General features: G+C 32.9%; 1 protein-coding gene across 10 annotated transcripts in view; it reads left to right on the plus strand.

Moving 5' to 3' along the window:
- Positions 1-12,976, plus strand: part of LOC122529732 (disintegrin and metalloproteinase domain-containing protein 11-like) — a 51,286-nt gene that overhangs the window by 29,656 nt on the left and 8,654 nt on the right. For 4 of the 10 annotated variants that reach the window (XM_043656135.1, XM_043656127.1, XM_043656133.1 and 1 more), the window contains exons 13-15: positions 2,019-2,180; positions 6,168-6,239; positions 12,768-12,913. In XM_043656135.1, the coding sequence (XP_043512070.1) occupies positions 2,019-2,180; positions 6,168-6,239; positions 12,768-12,913 (380 nt within the window). The remainder of the gene's footprint in view (positions 1-2,018; positions 2,181-6,167; positions 6,240-12,767; positions 12,914-12,976) is intronic. The other 6 variants (XM_043656129.1, XM_043656125.1, XM_043656130.1 and 3 more) reach the window with 4 other exon arrangements.

The raw sequence follows: 12,976 nt of genomic DNA on the forward strand, positions 1-12,976 counted from the left end.
GTCTACTTTATCGTTTGATTTTTGAGTATTTGGTTGATGGGTACTGCAGTGGAGGACCATGTCACACGAGTGGCTGTAAGGCCAGCTGCCGGTGTACCATTCGACTGGTTATCTGTTTTTGTTCTAATGCATGCTATATCACCGCTCCTTGTATCGCCCCGTAGACGCGCCAGCTTTGCTAGCCACCATTTCATTGTGATTATTTAAAGTAAAAATAAAAATGCTACGGAGTAAACGTATATATATATATATATATATATATATATATATATATATATATATATATATACGTCGAATTTGTCGAATTTGTCAAATACCCGCTTTAATTTTTTATTGGATCGTTTCACAGATGGTGCGAGTTCATTTCTAAGAGTTGAACTTTGAACAACAAGAGTTGTTGTTATTATTGAACTTTTGGTAAAATTCGAATAGAAAATTTAATAACAACAAGTGAAAAATCGTGGATGAAAGTGATCAATTATTAATAAGTAAATTTTTCTATTTTCATTTGTATGGTAAAAAATTCGAATCGTTTCGAATACGATTCGATACCTTAAAACTGTGGAGAATCTTGAAACTTTCGAAGTTTGGTTGAACTTTTTTTATAAATAGTATTCAACATATTTTACAAGTGATTTTTCTTTTCGAAATTTACAAGAGATTTAGGATATCGAATTATATTTCGAAGCAAGTCAAATTTTCGCAATATTTAATTACTTTGAATCTCCGTCAACGATCGCATTATTTATGGGATGATCTAATATTTATATAATCTAATAATATTACTATTCGCACGCGAATACGAATCTATTAAATATATATATATATACGTTTAAACTCTGTGCATATTATGGTAGAATATTAAGAGCACGCACTTAATCAATTATATCTTCAAAGGGAGTCGACTAATAATTCCTTTTCATTCGAGACATTTGAAAACATTGAACGATCAATGATTAAAAAATCGTGATTTTGAACGTGTAATAAGCAAGATCTGTAAACGTGATACACAAACTGTGTATTAAAGAATTAAGGATCCATGACCTTATACAGTGAGAATTTTTTTTTTTTTTTTTTTGCCAAAGTTATCCAGTATATTCTAAGTAACCAAAAGTTATCAGTATATTTTAAGTAACCAAAGGATACTATAATAGTTCTACAATTTCAACTACAATTAAAAAATGTATATCAATTGTTTATCAGTACTGTCTTCTTTATTAGCTATCAAATTAAATTGCAAATTGGTTAGAGTCACGTGCACGAGATACATGCGCGAATATTGAATTCGAATGTGAACGGAATATTTGAGACTCGCGTACAGAAAAAAAAAGGCAGAAACATGGTCCATGAAAAAATCCTTGATGTGACAAACGCGTTGAGAACCAGTCTCTAGAATCACACGATACGATATAAATTAATAAAATAAATGTCTCAAGTATATAGATAAACATAAATCTTTAATTTCTTGGTGTACAATGTGTACAAACAAATATACGTGTACAACGTATTAATCCCCTTGCAACTTGGTTTGCGGACCATAACGAGTGACCGAACCGTACACAATAATTTGTCGATTTCTTTTTTTTAAACTCGCCGGCATGATATCACTGGATAGAAATTATTGAGAAGTAATAAATTTATTATTTATTTTGCCTGGGTTATACTTAAAATATACTTGAAATAAATATACTTAAAACTGAGAGAAATATTGCAATTTTGTTACAAAAAATTCTCGTGCGTCATTCCAGCGCAAAAGAACATGAATCCATAATAATATTTCTTAACACACGTATTGTATATGTACGTGTATTTTAGTATACATTCTAATTTACACACGCGCGAAATCATCATCGTTGATCCTCGATCGCCGTCACTGCGAAAGGAATAAACGGACGAGCAAAGAGAAATTCGTTCGAAGTCTCTCCTCCTGTAGATCTGCATGCGCTTCCTAATCGTTCGTTTGTGGTTTTCCTAATTACGCGAGCCTCGCATCCTCGTAATCGGCGAATTTCTCGCAGAAGGAAGAGCACCGTCCAGAAGTACGACCAACCGTACGTGAAGAAACCGCCGCAGAGGAGTTACATGGTTTCCGGCGTCTCCGGAAACCATCATCCGGGACACGCGGTCCTGGACAACGTCAACAGCAAGATCCTCACCTTTAACAGTATGCCGAATGTCAGGTACGACGATTGTTTCGTTGCCTATCCAGCTAACACAAGCCTAGAGCGCCAGGCTAGAGAGGCACACTATCAACAGGCACACACACATTCGCGTTAGATTCTCTTTCGGGATTCGATCGACTTAGGAACACCCAGATCATCCTCTGATCTTTCGAAAGATGGGATTTACATGATACGACGCGCGGCAGCCCTGTCAACTTTCATCTCGACGTTGCAAACCTGTTTCTCGATTGATCAGTCTCTCATTTGTGCCGCTTAGACGGTGTAACAATCGTAACTGCGGATTTTTGATACAGATATTCTTAATTGTGCTCTGGCAGCATCTTTGGGTCGTAGATGCAATTTACGTTCGATCATTAAGTTTCGTGTGATATTCGTATTTCACATTTCTCGTGACACAGGTTAATAGTGAGATTCGAGTAAATAAAAATTTTTAATTAATTAAAGTAATTTAACTGTAAATTGCTGTGTTTCTCAATGATCCAATGATACCAGCTAAGAGTTGAGGATGTAATTAAAAAGATCGTGGTTTTAAAAGAAAATTGTTTTACGCGCCAAATGGTACAGAAAGGAGTGTAACAGTGGAAATTTTATAGAGGGTGTTCGTTTGAAAGTTGCAATTTTAAATATTTCAAAAACAACTCTCTTTCGCATTTTTCTCAAAAGTGCATTATTTTCAAGATGTTTAAATTTGTAACTTTCAACTAAACCCTTCGTACTTTTTCATATTGCGCTCATTTTGTGCGATTTTGTAAAAATCTGCATTCTGGAAATGACGATAAAGCAGGAGAATGTAAATGAGAAAGTACGAATTTTTATACATTTATGAGAAACTTGAGAACGCAAAAATACACAGAATATTCGTCAGCAATATTTAATAGCAAAAAAAAAAAAACAAATTAGATTGCAATTTTTCAATTATACTCGCGGAAACGTGAAATTCTTTGAATATCCATAGTCCAATTATTAGACTGCAGATTTTTATTGCGTTTTTTCAACTTTTGTAAACACAGCTAAAAAGTAGAGCCTGGAAATGGAAATTTATTTTATCGTAACAAATATTCTACTTTGAAAGTTGCAAAGTGCACACAAAAGTGTGGGCATAAAATATCCAAATAGAAGTAGGATATAATGTTTCCCATAAACACACAAAAATCCTCAGTCTACGAACAATGAAACGAAAGAGTGGCAGGACAAACGAGAGACAGGCTTCCAACAATTCTAAGCTGAACACAAGAGTGAAAGTTTGGAAATCCGTGGCAGTACGAGTTGGAGATACGCTTTTACAAGAGATAATCTAGGGAAGACCCCTGCAACTAGTGTTTAAAAGGATCCATCAACGATCGCCAAAGACACATCTCGCTTCTACTTATACATTGATTTTCCATTAATGTTTGCGACACACGAACTCATGTCACACCGGCATTCATCCGACATCAACAATATCATTCGACGGCGATTCGGTTCGCGTTGCTTTTTCTCATAGACGCAAAACGAAGAATCTCCACCCGGGTTCTCGAGAGGCACCGTTCTATCTCGATACACGTGCAGTCCTGGGTTACAATTCAACTGAAACATATATATTTAAAATGCTTTCGTTGAAACAAGAATGGTATTTGAAAATTTGTGTCGTTTGACAGTGATGCGTGCAATTATTTATTTTGAGACACACGAAATTATATTAGTTGAAATAATTATTATTATAATGATCATTCGAAATAATATTTTACCCTGTTGAACTCACATTCATCGTTTCGAATATTACTGGTTGCTATTTCAGAAGGGAAAGAACTGTAGAGAAAAACGAATATTCACGTACGTGTTTCAAAAGAAAAATCAGATGGATAATTACACAATCTTTCTATTGAAACTGACGAAAGGAATTGATACATCAAATTTAAATAATAGTCTGCGCACATTATCATATTTGTTGAGCATTGTTAAAGACATATCGTTGTCCTTAAAATGTCGTAAAAATTCTATGAAATATCTCATTGCATATAAAAATATTTATTTCAAGTTCATCTTGAAAAATGTACAATTCGCTAAAATACACGGTATTAAAATACATCATATTTTTATCAATAACGAATTAATTGACGTAACACTGCATAGGAAGTAGTCTCTCACTTCAAATACCATTTTACCCAGCACTGAATACGTGATCGCGTTCCACGTGTCGCGAAACTCTGGCGACGAGCCATCTTCTCTCTGTCGATTCGAAATTCATCTCTTTGGAATAATCGAAAATTTCCGCCTTACCGTAGAAACAAGTTGAAATAGCGACTTTCGAAAGAAAGTTCAAAATTGATATTACTAATTTATGTGAATGAATAAAGTTTCTAAAATCGTGCGATTCAATTATATCTCTCGAAAGTTAAACCGATCGAGTTTCAATTTTCGTCAAATTTTTCGATTTCATTACATAAAACACACGATTAACGTCCAGTTCTTCGAAAACAAGTCATTTGTCTCGACAAGATGTTCATTTGCCGCAAGAAGATGATGTATGTAATAGTAAATTCCGAGAACTGGGGCTCGATAACTTTGTCTGAGGCATCGATAGCTTTGTTCGATCTCGAGAAAAAATTCATCTTTCTCGTCCGACTTCTTCTATATTATTCCTTCCTCTATCGAGATCTTACGTTAGATGTAATATCGCTCGTGGAAGATCAAAGAAAAGACCGTGCAAACGAAACGAAAATGAAGACGACTCGTCGCCGATGAGAAATCGAGAACACCGACACCGTCGACTACGCGTTACCTAGCACACCTTTAATCAGGGGTTGAAAATGGTTGTAAGATTGGTTTCGGTTCGCGAAACTGTTGTAAAAGACGAAATAATCTAGTAACAGTTACGAGTGAAAAAGATTTTGGCTTATGTATGTTCGGTTGCAGTTAATATCAGATTTTATATATATATATATATTTATTATATATAATATTATATAGATTATGTTATATATAATATTTATAGATTATATATATATATATATATATATATATATATATATATAATATTCATTATACATCAGATAATAATTACATTGATTATATTAGGTAATAATCGGTTCCTTAATGGGATACAAAATATATAATAATAAAACATAATTGTCTATTGATTAAGTTTGTGTTTAATCATTAATAAAAATAACACTTGAGTGTTATATTATAATTATAATTATCATCTTCTATGATAATTTAAACGTCTAATTAACATATTACCAACGACTAGACTATTTATTATATTCCTAGCAGCAAAATATGTCTTATAAATTTTACGCGCCAACAAAAAGCATTGAAAATTGTAGTTTATTGGGTCTTAAATCCAAAATTGCAACGTTCTATATTATTAATTCTTAAATGTATGACTTGAGAAAAAAATTGTGTCCATCCAAGCATGAGCGTAAACTTAAACCTTTTGGCCATAAAGCAGCTCTTTGTTTATTTATATTCGTTAATTCAAATATAGAGGTTCACCAATTGAAAGATATAAACTGAAATGATACAGTGATAAATATTCACTGTTACAAAATCATTATAAAACCACGTTACTATTCCAAACTATTGCAAAACCAAAAGCGAAATCGAATCTCTTTCACTCGTAATTGTTTCAAGATTATTTCAATCCCTTAAAATAGTTTCAGTCAGACTCATAATAATTCTACTCAATAATTCTACTCGGAACCGTTTCAACCTCTGCCTTTAACCCTTTGTGGTCGTTTCGTTTAGCCAAGTTCCAAAAAACAATTCATTTTTTCTTCTACTTTCCAACAATTTTTGTCAATACATTCTTCCTTGTTCCTGTCTCCTCTCTCTCTCTCTCTCTCTCTCTCTCTCTCTCTCTTTGTCTTTCTGCTTCTAGTAATCTAGTAGATAATAGAAAACAAATTGTACTTGGAAAAATGAAATCGCGAGGAATCCGACCACAAGGGGTTAAACTCGTGGTGAAATACCCGCGGCATGCCTATATTAGTATATTTCTAGCCGCGGCGAGACCCAGCGCGTGGTGTTTCGACCCCCGAATAGCGTCGCCACCGCAGACGGGCCAAGAGTCAAGTAAGTCTCATGTGTCTCGCCGTTATGTCACCATATAGTTGATCGATGATCTCAAGACTCGAACACACGCTAGTCGTTAACGTGGCAGGTCAGCTTCGGAAAAAATTGTCGCTCACTCAATAGCACAGCGTTCAGATCAGCAGCAATAAATAAATTGTTTACCCTGCTAATACTGTTTGCCGCGCACACTTAAAGGTCCCTACACACGTTGAAACATACATAGTACAATCTAACGATACATCAATCGACATTTAGGGTTTATAGTATCGCAGTAACTAAACTCGCGAGACACGAAAATTGTGCAATCTGCTCTTAACTTTAACTTTATCTTTCTAATCTAAATTGGCCCCTTGCGCTGGCAACTGGTTACGGCGAACCATAACGAGTGACTGAACCGTATACAATAATTTTTCGTCGGTATGGTATCACTGAATACAAATTATTAAGAAACAATAAACTTATCATATTTTTGCCTGGATTACATTTAAATATACCTGAAACTGAGAAAATTTTGCAATTTGGGACAAAAAATTCTTGACGTACATGATACGTCAGTCCAGCGCAAGAGGTTAAGGAGCTCTTCGGAATTACATTTTTCAAATCCCGAGAAATGCATTTTTCACTTTAATTTTTTTTTTTCTATGTCCAAACAAATTATTGTAGATGTGAGATGTAATGAGGTATAGATTATAAAAATATACCGCGATAAAAGAAAAGGAATTTTAATCATAATTCGACGAGTTCCTCAATTTTGGCAGATACGTCTTTATTTCAAATAATTTTTTAATTTTACACGTGATATACATATTGTAACAACTTAAATTGTTGTTATTCTTGTGAGTTTAATTTATCGATTAACGACAGGATTAAAGTTAGGAACTGTGGCTGAAAATTATTATAATATATTATAATTATATTATTATATATTATATTATTATAATATATATATATACCTTAATCCTGTCGTTAATCGATAAATTAAACTCATAAGAATAACAATAATTTAAGTATCACAAAACGAATTAAGTTTCATGCATCATATCAGTTTATCTCCATACTTTTTTTTTTAATTTGACATGTGATATATTGAAACACATGCTTCTAAATATCAGATTATTTTCCAATTACAATATTACTGCTAATAATAGAAGATATGTCAATTATAAAAAATTAAAATTTATTAATTCAAAAAGACAGGTTTTCTAATTCTATGGTAACAAAAAGATTGAAAATGAATGAGTCTGATGATTATAGAAATTACAGTAGAGCTTCGTTTATATAAACTCTATTCGTTTGAACCAATTTTTAGTCAATATTTGATTAACTGTATTTTTGCTGATTAAATCCTTATTTGAATCTAAACTACGGTTATGTGAACAACAAATCACTAGTGGAGGATTAGTAAATTATACAAATTTAAATTAAATTATAGAAAATAAAATTTCTACTATATTATACAAATTTACTATATTATACATTTCTACTATATTATACAAATATGGACTTCAATTATACAAATTATTTTCTCAACAACTTCATATAAGCGAAGTTCCACTACATTTTCATATGAGTGATTCGACTTTTTATTATCTATTTCAAAAATCATTTTTATCGTGAACTTCACTCAAAAACGAATTTTTTTTTCACTAAGAGAAAAGAGTTATCCACACAAGTTGCTTCTAAGTCGATCTACATATATTCTGTATACAATGCATAAATATTTTGACACTTAATTATTGCAAATGAATCTCTTTAAATTAATCTTAATGTATACAGTTAACAGATATTGACAAAAAGAATAAATAAATATAATAATTAAACGGCTGAAGACTCTGCAGAGCGACATTAAGCATGTTTATTCACTGTTGAAATTTTAGAACGATTGGAAAATTAGAGTGAACATGTATTTCACAAGTAAACACAATTGAAAAAATTTGTACGGATTTTATGAAGCATCATAAAATAAATCAACAGTGTAAAAACAATAACAATTTGTCCATCGTAACAGAAACATCATCACTCTTTCAATAGAATTATACTAAAACTTTATTTATACACGACAATGTGTCAAACCTAAGTATTGATACTTGCGTCGTTACATGTTTCAATGAATGTAGGGAAAAGATGAGCGCATCTACGTTTGAATTATGTATATATATATATATACATAACATGAACATATGTTAAGTGAACGACAGTCTAAATACGAATTTAGAGAGAACGTAACCACGATGTCCAAGAAATCCTGTTTTCAACTGTCCTGCCTCGTTTCACCCTATCGGAGCGAGCAGAAACAAGCTCCGCTCGCGGAATGAATCGCAAATGATGTTGCCACATCAGCACGTTGAAAGATATCGCTTGCGAGTTGTCAATTTGCGTCCAGCTCGTTCGGCAGAATATCTTTCGCGAGCAGGGGCAAACACATTTTCCACAGACACACACATACACACACCGCGCACACTTTACATGTACGTATACACATGCGTGCAGTGATACACCTGTGATAACACACACGGACACGTAAGATGAATTTGTTGAACGTGACATTGTTTTTTTTTTCTATTTTTTTTTTTTTTTTTTTGGAACAGCACCGATTAGGAATGCAGCATTAGCAATACGTTTTGTACGTGATTTATTAAGAGAGCAAACACAAAGAGACGATGAAGGAACAGCTCTTTTCGTTTGTCGGACGACCTTTTTCGCTCCTCTTTTCATTTCCTTTTAGATTTTTATAATTGAACGTGTCTTTTAATATCGCATAACGGCACGATGCATTTGACCCAAATTTTGTACAAGGTGGGCATATCTTTCTATCGACGATTTCAACACTTTCTCGGTGGGACGTTTCGCGAAAATATTCTGATACTTGCGAACATGATTTACAATTCTTTGAAACGACGGTAATTGTACAGTTTGTATTTATATTTATATATTACTTTTATTTATAATATATTAATAATAAATTTTTATTTGTATATTAATATAATAATAAATTTTTATTTATATTTATATATTATTTTTATTTATAATTGATCATTTTATATTTATATGTTATCATATACAGTGTCGCAGTTCTTATGGTTTAACCATAAGAGGAAGAAAAAGTAAAAAATTGTTGTTACACGACACTTTATATTTGAGAAAATCGATTTCGAATATTTCTCAGTATAAAGATATTCGAAATCACTCAGGCTAATTCTAAACTTGTACAGAAATGAAAAGAAGAATGAGACCTCGGCGAAAATAAAATTTCCGTCCCCGACAAAATTAAGTTTCAAAGTTTTATCGACAGACCGCGGATTTTTATGCAGATTCAAATCTCTGAAAAAAATAGAATCCCGACTAAATATTGTAGAAAGCACTATACTTTAAATGTCTTGTGTATTTTTGCATATTACATGCACTGTGCGTGTAATTTTGCATTTCAAAATTCCTTTTGAACGTATAAAAATATAATTTCGCACGATAATCGTAATCTTCGTGATTTTCGAAACATATAAAGCAATTCGTAACGAAATTGTATCTCAAAATCTTATTGCCTTAAACAAGAAAATTTTGTTCTGAAACAAAAGTGTTAGGCCCGCCTTGAAAGTGTTAGGTAGATCAAGTATTCGTTCGTCCAATGTAGGAAAACTCGTGCAACAAAATCACTCGACTTTTCGTTTCGTTGTGTTTTCGTCACGATAGCTGGTTATTCCTATACCTTTATACTTGGAAACGGTGCAGTATCTGTTCTAACTAGAGGTTATGATGTTGAGAGTGTATCAAAGATACACGTGCAATGAATATGTCTGTGTTCAAATCCCTGTAATTTTTAATTTTTATTATTTTGCAGACATACCTGTATCAAAATATACCTGTAATACAAACGTACCAACATATTCAAGTTTTATTTCGATTCGAATATATATATATAAATACATGTATTTGTATTTGTTGCATCGCATTTGATGCAACATGTATAGATAGATAATTTCTGAAACAAATACATATACATTATTATAAATTGTAAAAATAAACAAAATAATAGAGTTTCAGGCAGGCTTAATCGCATACTTTGATATTTAAAAATGAATTAATATCGACAACAGGTGATTCTGTTGTTAGTTGGAAAAGCTTGATATGATCAACGTCGTTTGTTTCGGAAATTAATAATTTCACTTGAATATGTTAATCTATTGCTGTGCCTATCTGTGTTCTCTAATATTAAAATAATTTACTCTTTTTCATTCTTACAAGTACTTTTATATAATTTTATAATTTCTTTTAATATTAGAGCACATTGTAGCACATGTATTAATTAATGTACATTTTGATACATATATATATACATATATACATTATAGTTGTATGTGTGTATTAAAAATTACAGGTATTAAAACACGGGTATGCTGAATGCGCGTTTATTTAAATACACGTGTAATAGGGAACTTTAGCTCCAACGCGATTATTACAATAATTTCCAAATGTGCGTACAATCGACGATCCAATACACATAGTACGTTGTGACACGCTTTTGATTTCAGCAACGCCTGACCCATCGTCTACTCGATCATATCCCCCGGACACGCACGTTGTGCTCGTCTCGAGTAGAAGAGAGTAAAACTCTGCATGCAATAGAATATATATTACACGGTCATGTTTTCTCACTGGTTTGCACTGCATGATTTTTCCTTTTCGAATGCGCCGCACAATCATCATCGATCTTCCATCCGAGTTCGTTAGAACGAATCACCTTTGCAAATTACACACACATGCTCGTATATATATATATATATATGTATATGTATATATATACTTGATACACCGAGCATGTTTCCATACCGTTACTTTCTTAGCACACGCATAGTTTACATAGAACTCCCCGACTGCAGCTGTTTAATCGTTCAAAAGAAAAAAAAAAAAAAAAAGAAAAATACCGTTGTCGAGCAAAGGATCAAACATAAAATCCCGATATATCGTTTACTTGTTAGTCACACTCAACCGACCGAGCATGCTTGGATTCGATGCATCTATGAAAAAGTCAAATCAAACTGCAAAGGTGGTCCATTTAAGTGCGATATCCTCAGATATCTTTTTCTATCGTGATAATGTAAGAATATTTCCTACGTAATTTGGATAGTGTCCGAGCGGCCAATAGAACTAACAAGAGTTTTTTCTCAAAGGATTTTTTCTTTTTGAAGTTTTTAAAGTCGTTGATGTCTTTTTTTTTTGTAGATGGAGGATTCTTATTAATTTTATTTTAATATTTATTATCATATTTATTCTGATATTAGTATTAAAAACTCTCATTAATATTCGAATATTATGACAGTGTCATTGAATTAATTTATTCCAATTATATATATTATATATAAATTCTAATTATATATATATATATATATATAAAGGAATGTAAATTCAATATAATATAAAGTAAAAATATAAATTTTGTTCATTTAATGTACATAAGAAAAACAATAAATATTGCCGAAATTCAAAATCGCACATAACGAGTAAATTACGTTAAATTTATATTAATCTTGTGTATTTTAAATTACATAAAATCAAAGTATCTTTGTCATTGTTTGAATTTTCTTTGCAAATTTCATCATTATTTGACTGAACTACGTGGATGAAATAAATGAAACTTATGTTTCAATTAATTAAAGTAATTATCTTAAGATATTAAGAAACAATTCAATAATGCTACTATAAACAAACATTTGGAACAATAATTTTTGAAACATCGCAGTGCCCAAATATTAACAAAATTTAAAGACAATGAATATTAACAAGATGTATAATATAGTGTATAAGATATACACTATAACTATATATATGTACAATAACATGATTTTGAAACATAAGTTTTAACTTCGAATGTCGAAAATCGACAGTGACGCAGGAACCTGGCCCAATGTAATGCAAATTGAAAACTTTGAAAAAAAGAAAGAACCTTTAGAAAATATAACTCTTGCGAGATATTGGCCTCCCGATGCCACTCACGTCATCACGATGGACATTTAAGGGGTCACCCTTAAACGGACCACCCTGTACATACACTTGCGATCTTCGAACGGAAAAAAAAAAAAAAAAGAAGGAAATACGCGTGTACATTTTTGTCAAAATTCTTCGCGTTTAACCAGAGCCAAAGGAAAAAGACACAATAACGTCGCGTTCGCGTTCGTGTCACGTTTCAATCGGGTGGCTCGAACACGAACGTGATCCTAACTACGAGACTGAACCGATTTAAAGAGAGCTTCTCGCGAGTACGTTTCAAAGTGGGTTTTCTCCAAGGCGAAAATGGTCACGTTAAAGAGGTATGCGCGAATTGCAATTGCAATTCGACCAGTCGTCCGAAATTTCGATAATAGAGAGACGCGGTGAAACCTAACCTAAAACCTCACCTGACCTGACCTGACCTGACCTGACCTGACCAAACCCGACCCCTAAATGAACGTTTCGTCTTGCCCTCCGATTAGCTCGAATCGGACTCACAGTGTTTCACAGCGAGATCAAAACGTTCTTTCACATCGACATTTTCAGGGAGCATAAATCGCAGATGAAGAGGCCCGGTATGGCCGACGAAGACGGAGATACGGGACCGGACGAGGTCGTCTCATTCATCGATTTGCAACAGAACAGTCTGAAGTTGCCTGAAAAGGGAATATTAAAGAAACACGGTAGTTACGGTATTGCAATGATTGATAATTAATTACCAGCGAGTAAACTGACAGTTCGGGCGTAAACGGGAG

Source organism: Frieseomelitta varia, unplaced genomic scaffold (assembly GCF_011392965.1).
Source record: "Frieseomelitta varia isolate USP_RPSP 00005682 unplaced genomic scaffold, Fvar_1.2 scaffold_305, whole genome shotgun sequence".
In the NCBI taxonomy this organism is placed as follows: Eukaryota; Metazoa; Arthropoda; class Insecta; order Hymenoptera; family Apidae; genus Frieseomelitta; species Frieseomelitta varia.